The sequence below is a fragment of the Hypanus sabinus genome, chromosome 8 (genome assembly GCF_030144855.1).
Source record: "Hypanus sabinus isolate sHypSab1 chromosome 8, sHypSab1.hap1, whole genome shotgun sequence".
In the NCBI taxonomy this organism is placed as follows: Eukaryota; Metazoa; Chordata; class Chondrichthyes; order Myliobatiformes; family Dasyatidae; genus Hypanus; species Hypanus sabinus.
Window position 1 is genome coordinate 172,574,274 of NC_082713.1, and position 24,621 is coordinate 172,598,894.

Below are 24,621 nucleotides of genomic sequence, written 5' to 3' on the forward strand. Positions count from 1 at the left end.
GTGAGCATCCTGAGCAGCTGCATCACTGCCTGGTTCAGAAATTGCAACATCTCAGATCGCAAGACCCTGCAGCGGATAGTGAGGTCAGCTGAGAAGATCATTGGGGTCTCTCTTCCCATCATTACAGACATTTACACTACATGCTGCATCTGCAAAGGAAACAGCATTATGAAGGACCCCATGCACCCCCTCATACAAACTCTTCTCCCTCCTGCCGTCTGCGAAAAGACTCCAAAGCATTCGGGCTCTCACGACCAGACTATGTAACAGTTTCTTCCCCCAAGCTATCAGACTCCTCAATACCCAGAGCCTGGATTGACACCTTACTGCCCTATTGTCCTGTTTATTATTTATTGTAATGCCTGCATTGTTTTGTGCACTTTATGCAGTCCTGGATAGGTCTGTAGTCTAGTGTAGTTGTTGGGTTTTTTTTCCTCTCTGTGTTGTTTTTTTATGTAGTTCAGTCTAGTTTTTGTACTGTGTCATGTCACACCATGGTCCTGAAAAATGTTGTCTCATTTTTACTATGTACTGTACATAGCAGTTATGGTCAAAATGACAATAAAAGTGACTTGACTTGAATGGGCTGCCAGCAATGGTGGTAGAGGCAGATATGATAGGGTCTTTTTAAGAGGCTTTTAGATTGGTACATGGAGTTTAGTAAAATAGAGGGCTATAGGTAAGCCTAGTAATTTCTAAGATAGTGTCATGTTCGGCACAACTTTGTGGGCTGAAGGGCCTGTTTTGTGCTGTAGGTTTTCTATGTTTCTTCGATTCTGAGGCTGTGCCCTCTGTACAATCTGTGTGGACTGGTTTCTCCTTGCTGACGATCAACACTGGTGAACCTCAGGGGTGTGTGCTTAGCCCACTGCTCTACTCTCTATATACACATGACTGTGTGGCCAGGCATAACTCAAATACCATCTATAAATTTTCTGATGATACAACCATTGATGGTAGAATCTCAGGTGGAGACAAGGGGCGTACAGGAGTGAGATATATCAACTGGTGGAATGGTGACAGAGCAACGATCTTGCACTCGATGTCAGTCAGATGAAAGAGCTGATTATGGACTTCAGGAAGGGTAAGACGAAGGGACACATACCATTCCTCATAGAGGGATCAGAAGTGGAGAGAGTGAGCAGTTTCAAGTTTCTGGGTGTCAAGCTCTCTGAGTATCTAACCCAACATAGTGATGTAGCTATAACGAAAGCAGAACAGTGAATATACTTCATTAGGAGTTTGAAGAGACTTGGTATGTCAACAAATACACTCAAAAACTAATATAGATGTACCGTGGAGAGCATTCTGACAGGCTGCATCACTGTCTGGTATGGGGGCGTGGGGGTAAGGGGGGCTACTGCACAGGACCAAAGGAAACTGCAGAAGGTCGTAAATCTAGTCAGCTCTATCTTGGGTACGAGCCTACACAGTACTCAGGACATCTTCAGGGAGTGGTGTCTCAGAAAGGCAGCATCCATTATTAAGGACCTCCAACACCCAAGACATGCCCTTTTCTCACTGTTACCATCAGGTAAGAGGTACAGAAGCCTGAAAGCACACACTCAGCGATTCAGGAACAGCTTCTTCCCCTCTGCCATCCGATGCCTAAATGGGCATTGAATCTGTGAACACTATCTCTCATTTTTTAATATATATTTGTTTTTCGCACAATTAAGTATGCGTATGCTGTAATTTATTTATTTATTATTATTTTTTTCTTTTTCTTTTAGATTATGTATTGCATTGAACTGCTGCTGCTAAGTTAACAAATATCATGTCACATGCCAGTGATAATAAACCTGATTCTGATTCTGGTCTTAAAATCTCCCACTATAGGAAATATCCTCTCTGTGTCTGATGTCTATGCCTTTCAATATTCTGTAAGTTTCAATGAGATACCCCCTCCTTCTGAACTTCAGCGTGTACAGGCTCAGAGTCATCAAATGCTCCTTCTACATTAACACTTTCATTCCTAGGATAATTCTCATGAATCTCTTCTGAATCCTCTCTTATGACAACACATCTTTTTTTAGATCGGAGGCCCAAAACTGCTCACAATGCTCCAAGTACCAATACCTTATAAAGCCTCATAAGTTCCCTCTGAATGGCCTTGGCTGTTGGTACACACCAGTCACTGGCTCCATCCATGTGGGTCTGTGGTGGAAAAAGCTTTGATTTTTTTTATTTCTTTGTATGCAGGTCAAAGGGCTGGTAAAGCAACACATCGATTCATTCAACTACTTTATAAATGTGGAGGTAGGTGTGGTGAACAACTAGGCTTGTTTTGCTGCTGTTATTGTGTCGCTCATTGTGCTCTGTGTTGTTCTGTTGAACATGATGGGCATGCTATGTTGGCCTCAGAATAATTGGGGACACTTGTGGGGCGCCCCCGGCACATCACAACCCTTTTCACAGTATGTTTTGATGTACATGCAGTAAGTACTGTATATCTGAATCTCGTGTCAAACTCTTCTCTGATTCTCAGAACTTGTTCGTTACCCCCACTGCCTCTTCTTCTCCCCTCTAGATTAAGAAGATTATGAAAGCCAATGAGAAAGTGACCAGCGATGCTGACCCAATGTGGTATCTGAAGTGAGTAATTATCCTCAGAAGATGCTGATCTTTGCCATCTGTCCTCTGAAGGGATGTTACTTTCATTGTTGGGAAAGAAATATATCAGAAAGCCATAAAAATGTCCAGCCAGTCACAGCATTTGTGATAGGGCATTGGCACCCCTCCACTCTTCTCCCAGTTTTAACTCCCAGGAGAGTTAACTGGTTTCTCTTTCCACAGATGCCGGACTGACTGAGTTCCTCCAGCAGATCAGTTTTTGTTACATTGGTATTAGTTTATTGTTGTCACATGTACTGAGTCACAGTGAAAAGCCTGTCTTGTGTACCATTCACACACATCAAACAGTGCATTGAGATGGAACAAGGTAATATCTTTTTCCAAGGTTTGAAATATCTAATAGCAGAGGCCATGCATTTAATGTGAAGGGGATATGAGGGGCAAGCTTTTTACACAGAGTGGTGGGTACCTCGAATGCGCTGCCTGGGGTAGAGGCAGAAACTTTAGAGACTTTTACAAGATGTTTAGATAAGCACATGAATGTGAGGAAAATGGCAGGATATGGACATTGTGTCGGCAGAAGAGATGAGTTTAGTTGGCCATTTGATGGCCAATTTAATTGGTTCAGCACAACATTGTGGGCCGAAGGGCCTGTTTGTGTGCTGTACTGTCTGCGTTCTAGAATGCAGAATGAAGTATAACAGCTATAAGAAAGTGCAGTGCAGGTAAACAAGGTGAAGGATCATAATGAGGTAGAATGTGAGGTCAGGAGCCCATTTTAATCTACTGGGGAGCTGTTCAGTGGTTTTATAACAGCAGGACGGACACTGTCCTTGAGTTAGGGCAGCAGTGCCCTGCTGGATGTGTCCAGGTGAGGATGCACTCTGTGCCAAGATGACCTGTGACCTGGTGGGTAGTTCTCTTGCTTTTGAAACTATAAAGATTATCTTTATTTGTCACATGTAAATCGAAGTACAATGTGGAATGCATCATTTGTGCAACAACCAACACAATCTGAGGATGTGCTAAGGAAGCCCACAAGTGTCACCGTGCTTTTGGCACTGACTTAGGATGTCCACAATTGACCGACCCTAACCCGTACATCTTTGGATTGAGGGAGGAAACTGGAGCACCCAGAGGAAACATGAAAGGTCACAAGGAGAACATAATAACTCCTTACAAACAGTGGCGGGAATTAAGCACAGGTCATTGGTGCTTTGAAGCGTTCCGCTAACTGCTATGCAGCCTTGCCAACTGAGTCAGGGTATCTATAGGTTAAGGACTTGGTTTCCACATCAGAGTTTCAACCACATCTTTTACAAGGATGTTGCCTGGATTGGGGAGCATGCCTCATGAGAATAGGTTGAGTGAACTTGGCCTTTTCTCCTTGGAGCAAAGGAGGATAAGAGGTGACCTGATAGAGGTGTACATAATGATGAGAGGCATTGATTTTGTGGATAGTCAGAGGCTTTTTCCTAAGGCTGGTTGCCACAAGAGGACACAGATTTAAGGTGCTGGGGAGTAGGTACAGAGGAGATGTCAGGTAAGTTTTTTTTTACTCAGAGAGTGGTGAGTGCATGGAATGGGCTGCCGACAACAGTGGTGGAGGCAGATACGATGGGGTTTTTTTAAGAGGCTTTTAGATTGGTACATGGAGCTTAGTAAAATAGAGGGCTATGGGTAGGTCTAGTAATTTCTAAGGTAGGGGCATGTTCGGCACAACTTTGTGGGCCGAAGGGCCTGTAGGTTTTCAGTGTTTCTGTCTCTAGGCTGATGCTCCTATTACTAAATTGGAGCTGCATAGTGACAGGAATCTGCCTCAATGCAGATTGCACTTTCTCCCTGTGACCACGTGGATTGCCTCCCACTCCTCAAAGAAGTGCTGGATGTTGGGTTGTTTGCCACAGGAAATTACCTAGTAGTAGTGGGTCAGACAGCTGTGAAGGCCATGTCATTGGGTATATTGATGACAGGTTCTTGATTAGTCAGGGTGTCAAAGGTTATGGGGCGAAGGCAGGAGAATGGGTTTGAGATGGTTAATAAATCAACCATGATGGAATTGTGGAGCAGATTCAATGGGCCAAATGGCCTAATTCTGCTCCTATTTCTTAAGGACCTGGAAGGGAGCTGCTGAGAATGTGGGGGAAATAAAATGGGTTCGGTATAGGACTAATGTAAATATGGATGATGTTCAGTACAGACTTTGTGGGCCAAAAGGCCAGTTTCTGTGCTGTATCTCTGACATCTTGAACTGCTGCGCTGTGTCCCTTTGTTGTGGATGGCAGGGCTGCAGCCACAGAGTCATAGAAAGTACAGCACAGAAACGGGCCTTTTGGGTCATCTAGTCCATGCAGACCCATTTAAATTGCCTAATCCCATTGACCTGCACGTGGACCACAGCACTCCATACCTTCCCATCCAATGCACCTATCCTATCATCTCTTAAACATTGAAATCGAGCTCACATGCACCACTTGCAATGGTAGCTCATTCCACACTCTCACAACCCTCTGACTAAAGATATTTCCCTTCACATTCCCCTTAAACTTTTTCACCTTTCATCCTGAACCCAGGACCTCTGGTTGTCCCACCCAACCTCAGTGGAAAAAGCCCACTTTCATTTATTTACCTCATCTATACCCTCATAATTTTATATACCTCTATCAAATCTCCCCTCAATCACCCATTTTAGTCCTGAAGTCTGAAGCACCCTGAACCTCTCCTTTGCATTCCCTTTGTCTCAGAGTAGATCACCCTGTAACCCTCGGGTGAAGCTGGTGGCTGAGACTGGTGTCCTCTGTGCAGTGTCACACCTTGCCTTTCAGCAAGAAGCCTTTCACTCAATCATTAATCACTCACACACAGGTCAAATTGAAGCCAACCAGCAGGCACTGCCTGCTGTCCTGTATTTTGGTAGGTTTCTCTCTTTCTGGTCTTATTTGTTCACTCCTCATCTATTAGGACATAATATCTTAGGGAGAATGGCTCCACGAGCAGTGTTCTACATTCTTTGTGGGATGTGGGAAGCCTGGGAGATGACCAGTCTCCCAGATAAACCCATCTGCACTAGGTACACCGAGCTGCAGCTCCTGAGAGACCGTATTAAGGGTGGAACCATAGCTCGATCACCTTCAAGTCATATAGGAGAATGAGGAGGTAATAGATATGACCTACAGGGAGCTAGTCATTCCTAGATTGCAGGAGACAGGTAACTGGGTGACTGTCAGGAGAAGTAGGGGATATGCAAAGCCAGTGCAGAGTACACATGTGGCCGTTCCCCTCAATAATAAGTATTTGACTTTAGATACTATTGAGGGGGGTGACCTACCAGGGGAGAGCCATATTGACTGGGATAGTGTATACCACAGTGTTCTGAGAGAAGTGGCTGAAGAGATTGTGGAGGCATTAGTAATGAACTGTCAAGAATCACTAGATTCTGGAATGGTTCTGGAAGATTGAAAACATCACTCCACTTGTCAAGAAGGGAGTGAGGCAAAAGAAAGGAAACTATAGGCCGGTTAGTCTGACCTCAGTGGTTTGGAAGATGTTGAAATAGAGTACTGGAGACACATGGTAAAATAGGTCAAAGTCAGAATGGTTTCCTTAAGGGAAAATCTGTTGAAATTCTTTGGGGAAAAAAAACGAGCAGGATAGACAAATGAGAATCGGTTGATGTTGTATACAGGTTCCCCCGCTATCCGAAGGTAGAGCATTCCTATGAAACCATTTGTAAGCCGCAATGTTGTAAAGTGAAAATGCAATTACCATTAATTTATATGGGAAAAATTTTTGAGCATTCCCAGACACAAAAAGTAGCCTACCAAATCAAACCAAATAGCACATAAAACCTAAAATAACACAAACATATAGTAAAAGCTGGAATGATATGATAAATATACAGCCTATATAAAATAGAAATACTGTATGAACGGTGTGGTTTCACTTATCAAAATTGGGAAGACAGCGAGTCAAAATTGATGTGGAGAAAAAAATCGGCATGTACACGCCTACGCACGTACACACCTACACACATACACGCATGCGCGCACAACTGCCTGCATAAGGCTTCACGGTCATAGTAGTCTTTCTCGGGGTAACACACATATAAAGCGGGCATCTTTTTTCGTAAAAGTGAAAATCCTCTTTGGTTAGCGAAAACAGGTACTAATGTAGGTCTTTCATAACAGTGAGCTGTCGTAAAGCGAACGTTCGAGAAACGGGGGCCACCTATACTTGGATTTTCAGAAGGCCTTTGACAAGATGCTGCACATGATGCTGCTTAACAAGCTACGAGCCCATGGTATTACAGGAAAGATTCTGGCATGGATAAAACAGTGGTTATTGGCAGGAAGCAAAGAGTGTGAATAACAGGAGACATTTTCAATTGGCTGCAGGTGACTAGTGGTGTTCCACAGGGGTCTGTGATGGGACCAATTCTTTTATATGTCAATGATTTGAATGGAATTGATGGCTTTGTTGCAAATTTTGCAGAATATGTGAAGATAGGTGGAGGGGCGGGTAGTCTTGAGGTAGAGAGACTACAGAAGGACTTAGATTAGGAGAATGGGCAAAGAAATGGCAGATAGAATATAGTGTTGGGAAGTGTACAGTCATGCACTTTGGTAGAAGAAATGAAAGGGTTAACTGTTTCCTAATAGAGAGAAAATGCAAAAAACTGGGGTGCAAAGGGACTTGGAGTCCTTGTGCAGGATTCCTGAAGGTTACTTTGCTCGATGAGTTCATGGAGAGGAAGGCAAATGTGATGGTAGCATTCATTTCAAGAAGTCTAGAATATAAAAGGAAGTATGTAATGTTAAACTTTATAAAATACTAGTGAGGCCTCACTGGAATATTGTGAGCAGTTTTGAGCCCCTTAGAAAGGATGTGCTGACCTTGGAGAGGGGTCAAAGGAGGTTCACGAAAATGATTCCAGGATTGAAAGGCTTGTCATATGAAGAGTGTTTGATGGCTCTGGGCCTAATTCAGAAGAATGAGGGGTGACCTCATTGAAAACTATCAAACGATAAAAGGCCTTAGTAGAGTGGATGTAGAGAGGATGTTTCCTGTGGTGGGGGAGTCAAAGACCAAAGGATATAGCCTCAGAACAGAGCGGCATTCTTTTAGAACAGAGATGAGGAGGAATTTTTGCAACACATAGCTGTTGAGGCTAAGTCTTTAGTATATTTAAGGCGGAGGTTGATAGTTATTTGATTGGTCAGGGCATGAAGGGATACAGGGAGAAACCAGGAGATTGAGATTGAGAGGAAATTAGATCAGCCATGATGAAATGATGGAGAAGACTGGTTGGGCCAAATGGCTCCTATATCTTATGGTCTGATAGATGCAACATTTTAAATCAGGTTTCAAAATGGAAACCCCAGGCTCCTGTTTTTAATCATAAACACAAGATTTGGTAGATGCTAGATAACTTGATCAACACGCAAAATTCTGGAGGAACTGAGCAGGTCAGGCAGCATCTATGGAGGAGAAATAAACAGTCAACATTTCAGACTGAGATAAAGAATTTGGTGTAGGTAGCATACAACTACAGTTTTTATTTCCCCTCCATAGATGCTGCCTGACTTGCTGCAGCATTTTTTGTATCTTTCTCTATTTTAAATCTATTTCTTCCCCATCAGTAATTACAAATGATACTTTGTTAGAGTTTACCTAACCCCAGTTATAAAGTAGTGTTAATTATAACATCACAGAACATAGTACCTACACAAATCTCTTTACTGGCAATTAAGCTATTGATACAATGTTGAAAACTGGATGTATTTTAGGTATCTGAATATTTACGTTGGAGTTCCAGATGTTGAAGAAAGTTTCAATGTGACGCGGCCTGTGGCGCCTCATGAGGTATGGTGCAGCTCACAGTCAGTGGGAATTATTTATTTATTTATTTATTTAGCGATGATTATTCAGTTGCTGACACATTATTAGCTGATTCGATATTTGCATTAATGAGCAGGTATGCCTAATAATGTGGCCATTGAGTGCTTGCCATCCTTTGTGGAAAATGTATCGCCATTGCAGCTGGATCAGGGTACGAGGCTGTATGATTTGCACTCTAGTCCATTTATGGCATATGGTTTTTGCCGCTATAGGAGCATTTACTCCCTGCTCCTAGTTTTATTTTTTATTTGGAGATAGAGCACAGAACAGGCCCTTCCAGCCCTAAGAGCCACACAGGACAGGGGACAATTTACAATGACCAATTAACCTACTAACTGATGCAGCTTTGGACTGTGGGAGGAAACCGTGTGCACTGGGGAAGGAACATACAAAGTTTTTTACAGAGGGAGCTCTGAACTCCAATGCCCCAAGCTTTGATAGCATAGTACTAATTGCTACACAACCTTGGCACCCCAGTTCTCCTTGATTTGGTGGTAGCAAGTCGCTGCCTTGAACCTCAGCAGTTCGTGTGGTTCAGGTTCCACAGTGCTTTTGGGGAGGGAATTAGACCCAGCTGCAATGAAGGATGGTGATACAAAAGATAACATTTTATTAGCTGCATCTGCTCATGAATGCAAGTGTCTAATCAGCAGCAAGTCAATGCATAAACGCACGCAGACATGGTCAAGAGGTTCACATGTTGTTCAGACTAAACATCAGAATGGGGAAGAAATGTGATGAAACTGACTGACCGTGGAATGATTGTTGCTGCCAGATGGGGTGGTTTGAGTATCTCAGAAAGTGCAGGTTTCCTGGGTTTTTCATACACAGCAGGCTCTAGAGTTTACAGAGAATGGTGCAAGAAACAAAATAAAAACATACAGTGAGCAGCAGTTCTGTAGAAGAAAATTTCTTGTTAATGAAGCAAGTCAGAGGAGAATGGCCAGACTAGTTCAAGCTGACGGGAAAGCAATAGTAACTCAAATAACTATGTATTGCAATAAATCTGTGCAGAAGAGCGGCTTCAAACACACAACGGGCTGAACTTTGAAGTGGGTGGGCTACAGCTACAGAAGAATGTGCACTCGGTGGCCTCAGGTACTTTATCAGGAGGTACCTGATAAAGTGGCCATTGAGTGTAGAAACTGGATATTTTGATTAAGGGAATAAATCAGCTTTTCAAAGTTTTCCCTTACCATGAAACTGGGTAGCAGTTCGAGAAAGATGCAGCAAAGCTTTAAGATGCCTTAGGGAGACCGAATGAGAGGGTAAGTACACGTCAAGAGCAGTATAATGCTGATAAATGTAACATGATCTAGTTTAGTAGGAAAATAAAGGCAGAGAATATTATTTAAACGAAGATGGATTGGCACCAGGTCTCATACACCAGTCTTTGAAGCAAACATATATAGCATTGTGCAAATGTCTTAGGCATCCTAGATTTTTATATGGTTTCCAATGGTATGACCTCCACAGAGCCCTGATCTCAACATCTTTGAGACAGTCTGGGGTTACCTGGAGAGACAGAAGCAAGCAAGGCAGCCATAGTCTGCAGAAGAACTTTGGCAAGTTCTCCAAGATGCTTAGAACAACCTAACAGCTGATTTTCTCATAAAACTGCATGACAATTTTGAAAAGCAACACTGGCAGTTTGAAAGGCAAAGGGTGCTCACAACAAATTATTTATTTATTTTAGTTTTTTTTACTGATGTGCTCTTTTTCATATTTAGAAACTTTTCATATGATTATTTAGAAAATACATGTACAGTATGTCACCTCATACAACCCTTTTTGCGGGCATTCACAGTAAATACAATAAAATCAATGAAAGACCCCACCCAACAGGACAGACAGCAAGCAATGTCTGAAAAAAAACCTAACAAACTGTGCAAATGCAAAAAGAGGAAAAAAGAAATAATAATAAATGAATAAGCAATAAATGTCAAGAACATGGAATGAAGAGTACATTAAAATGAGTCCATAGGTTGTGGGATCAGTGTAGTGATGGGGCAAGTGAAGTTATCCCCTCTGGTTCAAGGCCTGATGGTTGAAGGGTAATAAATGTTCCTGATCCTGGTGATTTGAGTCTTGAGACTGCTGTTCCACCTTCCTGATGGCAACAGTGAAAAGCAAGCATGAACGTTTGGTGGGGGTCCCTGATGATAGATGTTGCATTACTGCAGCAGCACTCTGTGTAGCTTTGCTCAGTGGTTGGGAGGACTTTACGTGTAGACCATACCTACTACTACTTGTAGGATTTTCCATACAAGGGTATGGTGTTTCCACCGATCATTGTTAATGCCAAATGAAGTAATTCTCTTTTTCTGATGTAGCCCAAAGTATTAAATCACTATTCAATGACAAACAAGATGCTAGAGGGACCCTGGAAATCACTGCTCACCTCTGAATCAAATTATTTATTTCCTGTTTCCATTCTCAGTGTCGCCTGAGGGATATGACGTATTCCGCCCCCATCACAGTGGACATTGAATACACCCGAGGAAGCCAGCGAATAATACGCAATGCGTTGCCCATCGGCAGGTAATTGGCACCCAGTGAGGGCTCCACTCAATAATTCGTCCAGTGTCCTGGATATTTCCTTACCAGCTGTGTTCTAATGGCTGATGTTTCACCCTAGGATGCCTATAATGCTACGCAGCTCGAATTGTGTACTTACGGGGAAAACTCCAGCAGAATTTGCAAAGCTGAATGAATGTCCTCTGGACCCAGGTGATTATTGATGATCTTTCTAACTGAATGTTACAGCAGAATCAATTTGGAAAGTGAATCCCAATAAGCTGCAATAGATAGTTTGTCCTGGGGATGGAGGACTGTCTATGTGTGTGAGTGAATGAGTGGGTGGAAGGGAGAAAAGGGGTTTGATGTTGTTTTGTTTTTGTTCTGCCGAACATGGTGTTTGTGATTATTTAATCTTAGTATTGGTGCTGTTCAGCCAGTAATATCTTAATTAAACACAGAAAACAAATTTAATTTTATGTATTTTCATCATATTTAGAATATAGAATATTATAGCACAGTATAGTGCCTGAGGCCCATAATGTCCTGCTAACTGTTTAATGTACTCTTAAGATTAGTCTAGCCCTTCCCTTCTGCAAAGCCTTCCATTTTCTATCATCCACGTGCCTCTGAAACGTATTGTGAGATTTTAAAAGAGCTTGGGTGATGTATGAGAGGTCATTTTCCAATGACACAGCATGGGGTTTGAAAAGAACTTGGGCACTTTTGTGACTTTCCAGCAGGCTGCATTCATAATGATCTATAAGAAGGCAGGGTCAATAAAAAGCAACAAGTAAGTGGAGCGGCCATTGTGTGAGTGGGCAGTGTTGGAGTGGTCAGGATTTGGCTCAACAAGCTTGGGCAAACACAGGTGGAGGTTCTGAGTAAGTTTCTAGTAATTGATTCTTTATTTTTGCTGAGAATGAGTCCAGAGTTAGTATCATGTTCCATATGAGAACTCTTGGAGACCTCCAGTCTCCTTGATAACTATTTCTGCATAAAGAGCACCGAACTTCAGCTCCTTAGAGGCCATGTTAAGGAACTGGAGCTTCAGCTCAATGACCATCAGCTCATATGAGAAACTGAGGAGGTGATAGGTAGATGGTCATCCGTAAGTTGTGGGAGGCAAGTACCTGGGTGATTGTCAGGAGAGCAAAAGAGAGTGCAGAAATATCCCTTTGGCCATTTCCCTCAATAGTAAGTATACCACTTTGGATATTGTTGGGGGGAGGGAAACCAACCTACCAGGGGAATCAGCAGCAACCTGGCAACTGAGTGTGTCCGTGGCTCAGAACGGAAGGGGAAGAGGAGTGCAGTCATGACAGGAGATTTCATACATAAATAGAGGAGCAGACAGAAGATTCTGTGGACATGAAAGAGACTCCCAGATGGTATGCTAACTGAGTCAGGGCGACTCGGATCGGGTTCATGGCATTCTAGAGGGGGAGGGTGAACAGCTGGAAGTTGTGGTACATATTGGTATTAATGACATGGGTAGGAAGGGAGGAGGTCTTGAAGAGCGAATATAGGGAATTAGGTAGAAAGCTGAAAATCAGGACATCCAGGGTAGTGGACTCCTGCCTGTGAGGGTAAGATTAGGATGATTTGCCTGAAGAATTAGTGCAGCAGTAGTGTTGCAAATTTCTGGATCATTAGAATCTCTTCTGGGGAAAATATGACCAGTACAAAAAGGGACAGGTTACCCGAGGGTAATTAATATCCTTGCAGGTAGGTTTGCTAGAGCTGTTAGGGAGGGTTTAAACTGATTTAGCAGGGGAATGTAAACCAGCCTGATAGAGCTGAAGATGGGGCAGTTGGTATACAAGTACATGGTGTGTAGCGGACTATCAAGAAGGACGTGCAGATGATAGGGCAAAATTGCAGTCAGTGGAAGGTTTTAGAGGATTGGAAAATTGCAAAAGTTGCTCCGCTCTTTAGGAAGGGAGGGAGGCAGAAGAAAGGAAATTAAAAGCCAGTTAGCCTGACTTCCATGGTTGAAAGGATGATTGAGTCTATTATTAAGGATGAAGTTACAGGAGGCACATGCCAAAATAGGCCAAAGTCAGCATTGTTTACTTAAGGAGAGTTCTTGTCTGACAAAGTTGTTGGAATTGTTTGAGGAAATAACAGGCAGGATAGTCAAAGAAGAGTCAGTGGATGTTGTTTATTTGGATTTTCAAAAGGCTGCTGCACATGAGGCTGCTTAACAAGATAAGAGCCCGTGGTATTACAGGAAAGATACTAACATGGATAGAAGATTTGCTGACTGGCAGTAGGCAAAGAGTCCGAATAAAGGGAGTCTTTTCTGATTGGCTGTCGGTGATTAGTGCTGTACCACAGGGGCTGGTATCGGGTCCACTTCTTTTGACATTATATGTTAATGATTTGGATAAAGGAATTGATGGTTTTGTGGCCAATTTCATGGATGATACAAAGATAGGTGGAGGGGCGAGTAGTGTTGAGGAAGCAAGGTGGCTGCAGAAGAAATTAGACAGATTTGGAGAATGGTCAAAGAAGTGGCAGATGGAGTATAATGTCAGGAAGTGTATGGTCATGCACTTTGGTAGAAATAAAAGTATAGACTATTTTCTAAATTCAGAGAAAATTCAAAAACCAGAGGTGTAAAGGGATTCGGAAGTCCTTCTGCCGGATTCCCTAAGGTGGTAACTTGGTGGTAAGGGAGGCAAATGCAATTTCAGCATTCATTTCAAGATGACTAGAATACAAAAGCAAGGATGTAATGCTAAGGCATTGGTCAGACCGCACTTTGAATATTGTGAGTAGTTTTGGGCCCCTTATCTAAGAAAAGATGTGCTGGCATTGTAGAGGGTTTAGAGAAGGTTCAGAAGTGTGATCCTAAGAATGAAAGCATTAATCTAAAATGGCTCTGGGCCTGTACTCTCTAGAATTTATAAGAATGGAGCTCATTGAAGTCTCTTGTATATTCAAAGGCCTAGGTAGAGTAGATATGGAGAGAATGTTTTCCAAAGTGGAGGAAACTAGGACCAGAGGGCATAGCCTCAGAATAGAGAAACAACCATTTAGAACAGCCATGAAGGAAGTTTTCTTTAGCCGGAGGGTGGTGAATCTGTGGAATTCATTGCCACAGATGACTGTGTAGGCCAAGTCATTGGGTATATTTGAGGCAAAAATTCATAGGTTCTTGATTAATCAGGGTATCAAAGGTTATGGGGAGAAGGCAGGAGAATGAAGTAGAGAAGGATAATAAATCAGCCATAGTGGAATAGTGGAGCAGACTTGGGCTCCTATGTGTTATGATCTTCCGATATCTGCCTCTCACCACCCCGGTAGCGTGTTCAATGCACCCACTACTCTGTGAAGAAAAAACCTGTCACTGACATTCCCCTTATACTTTCCTCCAATTACCTTAAAATTCTGCACCCTTGTATGAGCCACTGGGCAAAAAAGTCTCTGGCTATCCACAAATCTTCTCAAATGTTTCTCAGAAGGATGGAACTATAGGTGGTTCTGAGAGGTTAGGGTTGAGGTTAGGGTTCTAGCTTCAATAAATAGTGTTATTGAAACTAGAAGGAACGTATGGCTTAGACAGAAATAATTTTTATGTACTCGTTAACTGCAGAAAATTTCATTTGCAGTATAAAGCTGGAATTAATTCCTCCTTTGTTGATCTTTCCAGGTGGCTATTTCATTGTGAAAGGTGTTGAAAAGGTTATTCTCATCCAGGAGCAGCTGTCGAAGAACAGAATAATTGTGGATGCTGACAGGAAGGGTACTGTTGGCGCTTCTGTGACAAGGTACTGCATTCAGTAACAAGCTGACACTGAACTTCAGTTAATGCACAGTCCATTGCCAATGTGTGGTTGACAGGACACCTTGGGGAGCTCCAGGGATGGATGTTCACAACACCTCTCAACTGCCTGCTCCACCTCTCAGTCTTTCCATAATACATAGGAGCAGAATTTAGGTGATACAGGCCATTGAGACTGCACCACCACTCCGTCAATGGCTGATTTATTATCCCTCTCAACCCCATTTCCTCCATTCTCTGTAACCTTTGGCACCCTGATTAATCAAGATCCTATCAACCTTTGCTTTAAGTATACCCATTGACTTAACCTGCAGCTGTTTATGACACAGATTTGCCACCTACTACCTAAAGAAATTCCTCCTCATCTCTGTTCTAAGGGGATGTTCCTCTATTCTGAAGTTCTGTCCTCCGGTCCTAGACTCCCCACTATAGGAAACATCCTCTCCACATCCACTCTACCTGTGTCCTCTGGTCCTAGACTCCCCCACTATAGGAAACATCCTCTCCACATCCACTCTACCTGTGTCCTCTGGTCCTAGACTCCCCACTATAGGAAACATCCTCTCCACATCCACTCTACCTGTGTCCTCTGGTCCTAGACTCCCCCACTATATGAAACATCCTCTCCACATCCACTCTACCTGTGTCCTCTGGTCCTAGACTCCCCCACTATAGGAAACATCCTCTCCACATCCACTCTCAATATTTGATAGGTTTCAAAGAGATCCCTCTAATAAATTCCAGCGAGTACAGGCCTAGATCCATCAAAAATACCCCATGCATTAACCGTTTAATTCCTGGAATCATACCTGTGAACCACCTCTGGACCCTCTCCAATGTCATTGTGCCATGATTAGGATGTTAATTAGGTGTTTCAAGGGTTGCTGGATGGTGCAGCTGGAAGAACTGTATCACTAAATAAATAAATCACTATAAATTGCAATCAGAAATATATATAAAAATTATATTATTGTGCCAAAGGGGTGAAAAAGTATAGTGAGGTAGTGTTCATGTGGGACCTTAATAATGGATGCCGTCTTTTTGAGACATCCCCTTTTGAAGGTGTCCTCGATGCTGGGGAGGCTCGTGACCATGATGGAGCTGGCTGAATTTACAACTTTCTGAAACTTTTTCCGATCCTGTACCGTAACCCCTATATCAAATGGTGATGTAACCAGTTAGAATATTCTCCACAGTACATCTGTTGAAATTTGTGAGAGTTTTTGGTGACATACCAAATTCAATAGGTTAGCAAAAAGACAGTAGCAATTAAAAGTGGACATGTACTGGTTGATGGGGGTCCTTTCTGACAGATGCTGCCTTTTTGAGGTATCAGCTTTTGAAGATGTTCCCACCCCCACGTGCTGCTCACTACTGCCTTTACTCAGACCTGATTCAGTGTCTCAACCTGAATTGTCACCTCACGCCTTCTGCCTCCAGAAATGCCACTTGATCCACTGAGCTCTTTGTGAATTCTGTTTCTGTTGCCAGTTATAAACATTGTTGGGCTGACCTCTGCCCTTCAGGTTCTGATGCAACAGATTTACTCTGATGAATGCTGGCGTGCCAGGATTGTCCTGTCACCAATTCACTGTGCTGATTTCTGGGGTGCCAGGGTTGTCCTGATACAGATTCACCTGTCTGATTACTGGGTGCCAGCGTCGTCACATCACAGATTCACTGGGCTGATTACTGGAGTTGTCCTGTCACAAGTGACTGAGGAGTCTAAAAGAGTGAAGGGTGATAAAGTCATAGAGCTTTAAAATACTACAGTGCAGATCTGGCCATTCAGCCATCTAGTTCATGCTGAACTATTATCTCACTCTGGTCACATCTACCTGCACCCAGACCACATCCACTTGTAATCCTCCAATCCATGTACCTATCTAACACTTCCACTGGCACGTCATTCCACACCCTCACCATCCTCTGAGTGGAAAAGATCCCCCTCAGGTTTTCCTCAAAAAATTTCACCTTTCATACTGAAACATACATAATCCTTAGGGTCATAATGTTGAGATCCTTCCATTAATGGGAGAACCTTGAACGTGAGGACATGGTTAAGAATTGAATGTCAAGACTGCATTGTTTCATGTTTTTCCCAGTGAACAAGTGTAAAGGAGAATGAAATAATTGTTACCCTGCATCTAATGCAGCACAAAAAACACAATAAATATGAATCTGTAAGATATTCTAGTCAAGCCAAGTCACTTTTATTGTCATTTCGACCATAACTGCTGGTACAGTGCATAGTAAAAACGAGACAACGTTTTTCAGGACTATGGTGTTACATGACACATTACAAAAACTAGACTGAACTACATAAAAAAAAAACAACACAAAGAGGAAAAAAAAGCACACAACTACACTAGACTACAGACCTACCCAGGACTGCATAAAGTGCACAAAAGAGTGCAGGCATTACAATAAATAATAAACAGGACAATAAGGCCAGGTGTCAGGCCAGGCGCTGGGTATTGAGGAGTCTGATGGCTTGGGGGAAGAAACTGTTACATAGCCTGGTCGTGAGAGCCTGAATGCTTCATTGCCTTTTCCCAGACAGCAGGACGGAGAAGAGATTGTATGAGGAGTGCATGGGGTCCTTCATAATGCTGTTTGCTTTGCGGATGCAGCGTGTAGTGTAAATGTCCATGATAGCTTATGTACGTAGAATTATTGTATATCTATTAGGTGACGCTAGGCACAGGAGTGTCTGTACATAAGGTGACTGACAGGAAATGATAAAGTAGTGGTGGTTGGGGGTGTGGAGGGGTGTGTTAGTGGGTGAAAGTTTTGATCAGCATTACTGCTTGGGATAGTAACTGTTTTTGAGTCTGATGGTCCTGGCATAGATGCTACCTGATGGGAATGGGACAAACAGTCCATGAGCAGGATGTGTGGGATCCTTCATCATGTTACTGGCCCTTTTCCAGCACGTTTCTGTACATATGTCCTTGATGGTGGTTAGGCTGGTGCCAGTGAGGGTCATTTAAGCCTGAGGTGTAAAGGAACTCACAGAGGTTGGTGAACCTTTGGAATTCTCTGCCCCAAAGGGTTATGGTTGCAGGATCATTGGGAACATTTAAAGAGAAAGTGGAATAGTTTGTGAAAGATTGCTGAATTAAAGATTATGAAAAATTGATGAGACCAGTGGCAGGTTTGTGATATTCCTTTCAAACCGCAATTAGTTAAATGCAACAGGTAGTCAAAACTGCCTAACATATCACCAGCACCAATCAACCCACCATCAAGGGCATATATACAGAAAGATGCCAAAAAGGGCCAGTAACATCATGAAGGATCCCTCCCACCCTGCTGATGGACTGTTTGTCCCATCCCTCTCAAGGAGGAGGCTATGTAGCATCCAAGCTAGAACCACCAGACTTAAAGCAGTTACTTTCTCCAAGCAGTAAAACTGATAATACCTCCATTCACTAACCCACCCCTCCACACCACCAACCGCCTTTATCCTTTCTTGTCAGTCACCTTATGTACAGACAATCCTGTGCCTAGCTCACTTTATAGAAACATAGAAAACTTACAGCACAATACAGGCCCTTCGGCCCACAAAGTTGTGCTGAACACATCCCTACCTTAGAAGTGACTAGGCTTACCAAGAGCCCTCTATTTTACTAAGCTCCATGTACCTATCCAAAAGTCTCTTAAAAGACCTACTGTATCCGCTTCCACCACTGTTGCCGGCAGCCCATTCCATGCACTCACCACTGAGTAAAAAACTCACCCCTGACATCTCCTCTGTACCTACTCCCCAGCACCTTAAACCTGTGTCCTCTTGTGGCAACCATTTCAGCCCTGGGAAAAGGCCTCTGACTATCCACACGATCAATGCCTTTCATCATCTTGTATACCTCCATATACACTACATCTACTGCTCTTCCTTCATCAATGTGTTTAATCACATTCTCAAAAAATTCAATCAGGCTCGTAAGGCACGACCTGCCTTTTATAAAGCCATGCTGATCACTCCTAATCATATTATACCTCTCCAAATGTTCATATATCTTGCCTCTCAGGATCTTCTCCATTAACTTACCAACCACTGAGGTAAGACTCACTGGCCTATAATTTCCTGGGCTATCTCTACTCCCTTTCTTGAATGAAGGAACAACAGCTGGGTGGCGGTGTTAGTTGTGAGGAGGATGCTAAGAGGATGCAGGGTGACTTGGATAGGGTAGGTGAATGGGCAAATTCATGGCAGATGCAATTTAATGTGGATAAATGTGAGGTTATCCACTTTGGTTGCAAGAACAGGAAAACAGCTTATTATCTGAACGGTGGCTGATTAGGAAAAGGGGAAGTGCAACGAGACCTGGGTGTCATTGTACACCAGTCATTGAAGGTGGGCATGCAGGTACAGCAGGCGGTGAAAAAGGCAAATGGTATGTTGGCATTCATAGCAAAAGGATTTGAGTACAGGAGCCGGGAGGTTCTACAGCAGTTGTACAAGGCCTTGGTGAGACCGCACCTAGAATATTGTGTGCAGTTTTGGTCCCCTAATCTGAGGAAAGACATTCGTGCCATAGAGGGAGTACAAAGAAGGTTCACCAGATTGATTCCTGGGATGGCAGGACTTTCATATGAAGAAAGACTAGATCGACTAGGCTTATACTCACTGGAATTTAGAAGATTGAGGGGGGATCTTATTAAAACGTATAAAATTCTAAAGGGATTGGACACGCTAGATGCAGGAAGATTGTTTCTGAGGTTGGGGAAGTCCAGAACGAGGGGTCACAGTTTAAGGATAAAGGGGAAGCCTTTTAGGACCGAGATGAGGAAAAACTTCTTCACACAGAGAGTGGTGAATCTATGGAATTCTCTGCCACAGGAAACAGTTGAGGTCGGTTCATTGGCTATATTTAAGAGGAAGTTATATATGGCCCATGTGGCTAAAGGGATCAGGGGGTATGGAGAGAAAGCAGGTACAGGGTTTTGAGTTGGATGATCAGCCATGATCATACTGAATGGCGGTGCAAGCTCAAAGGGCCAAATGGTCTACTCCTGCACCTATTTTCTATGTTTCTATGTTTATCTGCAACCGTCCAATCCTCGGGAACTTCTCCAATCCCCATTGATGATGCAAAGATCATCGCCAGAGGCTCAGCAATCTCTTCCCTCGCCTCCCACAGTAGCCTAGGGTAGATTTTGTCCGGTCCTGGTGACTTATTCAACTTGATGCTTTTAAAAAGCGCCAGCACATCCTCTTTCTTAATATCTGCATGCTCAGGCTTTTCAGTCTGCTGCAAGTCATCACTACAGTCACCAAGATCCTTTCCCATAGTGAATACTGAAGTATTCATTAAGTACCTCTGCTCTTTCCACTGGTTCCATACACATTTTCCCACTGTCACATTTGATAGGTCCTATTCTTTCACGTCTTACCCTCTTGCTCTTCACCTACTTGTAGAATGCCTTGGGGTTTTCCTTTATTCTGCCCACCAAGGCCTTCTCATGGCCCCTTCTGGCTCTCCTAATTTCCTTCTAAAGCTCCTTACTGCTAGCTTTATAGTCTTCTGGATCTCTGACATTACCTAGCTCTCTGAACCTTTAGTAAGCTTTTCTTTTCTTCTTGAGCTGATTTATTACAACCTTTGTACACCACAGTTCCTGTATCTTACCATAACTTCCCTGTCTCATTGGAACATACCTATACAGAGCTCTACACAAATATCCCCTGAACATTTGCCACATTTCTTCCATACTTCCCCTGAACACATCCATTCCCAATATAAGCTTACAATTTCCTGCCTGATAGCCTCATAACTTTCCTTACTCCAATTAAATGCTTTTCTAACTTGTCTGTTCCTATCTCTCTCCAGTGCTATTGTAAAGGAGATAGAATTATGATCACTATCTCCAAAATGCTCTCCCACTGAGAGATCTGACCCTTGACCAGGTTCATTTCCCAATACCAAATCAAGTACAGCCTCTCCTCTTGTAGGTTTATCTACATACTGTGTCAAGAAACTCTCCTGAACACATCTAACAAACTCCACCCCATCTAAATCCTTCGCCCGAGGGAGGTGCGAATCGATATTTGGAAAATTAAAATCTCCCATCACGACAACTCTGTTATTATTACACCTTTCCAGGATATGTTTCCCTATCTGCTCCTTGATATCCCTGTTACTATTAGGCGGCCTATAAAAACCACCCAGTAAAGTTATTGACCCCTTCCTGTTCCTAACCCCTGTCCACAACAACTCTGTAGACAATCCCTCCACGGCATCCACCTTTTCTGCAGCTGTGACACTATCTTTGATCAACAATGCCATGCCCCCACCTCTTTTGCCTCTCTCCCTGTCCTTTCTGAAACATCTAAAACCCAGCACTTGAAGTAACCAATCCTGTCCCTGAGCTATCCAAGTCTCTAATGGCCACCACATCACATCTCCAAGTACTGATCCACGCTCTAAGCTCATCTGCTTTGTTCACAATGCTACTTGTATTAAAATAGACACATCTCAAGCCTTCAGTCAGAGCAAGTCTCTGCTCTATCACCTGCCTATCCTCCCTCTTGCACTGTCTACAAGCTTTCTTTATAGACATACCTAAGATAGTTTATATACATAGATTGATTTTATTTATATTGATTGTGTGTTTTTTTAATTAATTGTATTCTTTATCCTATTGTGTATGTTCTTTTTGCTGAATCTGATCTGGATTAACAATCATTTTCTCTCATTTACACTTATGTACTGGAAATGATATTTAATGATTTTGGATCTTGATTACATTTGGGGATTTTGGGTCTTTGAAATGCTTACATCTCCACCCTGCTGATGGTATATGTCGATGAACAAAAAAATAACGGTTTATCTTTATTGAATTAGGGCTGCTGATTAATCTTCTGCTCAGAAGTAATGATGGAGTTTATACCTGTCCTGTGCTATACGGAGGTTAACTATAGACTTGCAGTTTGCCTTGAGAGTAACACTAGTTCTGCACTGGCCCTGTCTTTTGGTTCTGATATAGGATGTTGCCCTGGCTATGACACTAGATCTATGACCCGGGTTCAACTTCAAGTTCAAGTTTATTGTCTTTTGTCTGTACATATGTCGCAGTTGTCCGTTGCATCCAATGATGACAGGAAATCTGTGCGGGAGAGTTTTTAAAGAGGAAAACCTTTTGCACTGGGCTGTACCACTCTGTCAATCTTGGATTTTAAGGTCCAGTGATAGAAATAGTTACCACAACTGGGGTCTTCTTCAGTTGCAATGCATGACTGTGACTTCATTTGCCCTCGTCATACCCTTTGCTCTCCATTGAGCGTTGCAGAACCACTTTCTTGGCTTTGGATCTCACTGTAGATATCATCCACCCAGTCCGCCAGAGTAGACTTCACACGCTAGGACAAACATGTACATATGTACAACCAAACAAAACAACCTTCCTCCAGAACATGGTGCACCCACAAAACATGCATCACACGTGGCATATAAACCACAATGTTACCGTAAATCACTCTGAGCACCGGTGCCCCACAAGGCTGAGTACTCAGCCCCCTGCTGTACTCACTGTACACTCATGATTGTGTAGCCAAGTTTCCATCAAACTCAATATATAAGTTTGCTGATGACAAGACAATTGTTGGCCATATCTTGGGTAATGATGAGTCTGAGCACAGAGAGGAAATTGAGAACCTGGTGGCATGGTACGAAGACAATAACCTATCCCTCAACTTCAACAAGATGAAGGAATTGGTTGTTAACTTCAGAAGGAGTAGCGGACCGCACAACCCCATCTACATCGCTGGTGTGCAGATAGAACAGGTCAAAAGCTTTAAGTTCCTCGGGGCGAATATCACAAATGACCTGACTTGGTCTAACCAAGCAGAGTCCACTGCCAAGAAGGCCCACCAGCGCCTTTACTTCCTGAGAAAGCTGAAGAAATTTGGCCTGTCCCCTAAAACCCTCACCAATTTTTATAGATGCACTGTGGAAAGCATTCTTCTAGGGTGCATCACAACCTGGTATGGAAGTTGTCCTGTCCAAGACCGGAAGAAGTTGCAGCAGATCGTGAACATAGCCCAGCACATCACACAAACCAATCTTCCATCCTTGGACTCACTTTATACCGCACACTGTTGGAGCAGTGCTGCCAGGATAATCAAGGACATGACCCACCCAGCCAACACACTTTTTGTCCCACTTCCCTCCAGGAGAAGGTTCAGGAGCTTGAAGATCCGTACGGCCAGATTTGGGAACAGCTTCTTTCCAACTGTGATAAGACTGCTGAACGGATCCTGACCCGGATCTGGGCCGTACCTTCCAAATATCTGGATCTGACTTGCACTACCTTACTTTCCCTTTTCTATTTTCTAATTATGATTTATAATTTAAATTTTTATTATATTTACTTCGACTTGTACTCCAAGGAGTGCGAAGCACAGAATCAAATATTGCTGTGATGATTGTACGTTCTACTATCAATTGGTGACAATAAAGTAAAGTAATTAAGTTAATAAAATATAATTCAAAATGTGTGTAGTGTGCAGCACAGTTAAACCGTACATTAGGATTCTGATATCTTTATCCACCCATATTGCTTCATTACCCAGCCCTGTGCCCTGCATCAAACTAGTAATGGAACTCTGCTCAACTTTCAGCTCCACGCATGAGAAGAAAAGTAGAACCAACTTGGTGGTGAAGCAGGGTCGCTACTATCTGCGGCACAACACTCTGTCAGAGGACATCCCCATCGCTATCATATTCAAGGTAACGGTGAACCAGCTCATTGTCTGGGCTATTCCTGTATTTCAACCTAATGCCAATGCATAGAGATCGAGTCGGTCTTTCCGGTCAATGACCAATGCACAGAGATAGTGTCAGTCTTTCTGTACTTCTTGGATCTTCGTTTAATGAAATTGCATACTGACCCTAATCCAAGGGAACCGCCAGCCACACACTTCTGATCGGTGGAGTGAATCTTGGAGCTGCTTTTAACAGTTGACCTCAAATATGACCATAAGAAATAGGAGCCTTCTTGCCATAACCTTTGACTCCCTGACTAATCAAGAACTTATGAACTTTCTCTTTAAAAGTACCCAATGAATTCCACAGATTCACTACCTTCTGGCTAAAGAAATTCCTTCTCATCTCTGTCCTAAATAGATGTCCCTCTATTCTGAGGCTGTGCTCTCTGGTCCTGGACTCCCCATCTATAGGAAACATCCTCTCCAAATCCACTCTGTCTGTGCTCTCTGGTCCTGGACTCCCCAACTATAGGAAACATCCTCTCCAAATCCACTCTGTCTGTGTTCTCTGGTCCTGGACTCCCCCACTATAGGAAACATCCTCTCCAAATCCACTCTGTCTGTTCTTTCTGATCCTAAACTCCTCCACTATAGGAAACATCCTCTCTATCTGTGCTCTCTGGTCCTAAACTCCCCCACGATAGGAAACATCCTCTCCACATCCACTCTGTCTGTGCTGTCTGGTCCTAGACTCCCCCACTATATGGAACATCCTCTCCAAATCCACTCTGTCTGTGTCCTCTGGTCCTAGACTCCCCCACTATAGGAAACATCCTCTCCAAATCCACCCTGTCTGTGCTGTCTGGTCCTAGACTCCCCCACTATAGGAAACATCCTCTCCAAATCCACTCTGTCTGTGTCCTCTGGTCCTAAACTCCCCCACTATAGGAAACATCCTCTCCAAATCCACTCTGTCTGTGCTCTCTGATCCTAAACTCCCCAACTATAGGAAACATCCTCTCCACATCCACTCTATCTGTGTCCTCTGGTCCTAGACTCCCCACTATAGGAAACATCCTCTCTATCTGTGCTCTCTGGTCCTAAACCCCCCACTATAGGTCTGTGTTCT

At 43.1% G+C, this 24,621-nt stretch overlaps 1 protein-coding gene across 4 annotated transcripts in view; it reads left to right on the plus strand.

Annotated features, from left to right (window-relative positions):
* The window catches only part of polr3b (polymerase (RNA) III (DNA directed) polypeptide B), a 152,465-nt gene that overhangs the window by 7,712 nt on the left and 120,132 nt on the right, over positions 1-24,621 (plus strand). For all 4 annotated transcript variants that reach the window (XM_059978574.1, XM_059978575.1, XM_059978577.1 and 1 more), the window contains 7 exons: positions 2,203-2,259; positions 2,531-2,595; positions 8,361-8,436; positions 10,913-11,013; positions 11,111-11,202; positions 14,648-14,765; positions 23,406-23,514. In XM_059978574.1, coding sequence (XP_059834557.1) covers positions 2,203-2,259; positions 2,531-2,595; positions 8,361-8,436; positions 10,913-11,013; positions 11,111-11,202; positions 14,648-14,765; positions 23,406-23,514 — 618 coding nt within the window. The remainder of the gene's footprint in view (positions 1-2,202; positions 2,260-2,530; positions 2,596-8,360; positions 8,437-10,912; positions 11,014-11,110; positions 11,203-14,647; positions 14,766-23,405; positions 23,515-24,621) is intronic.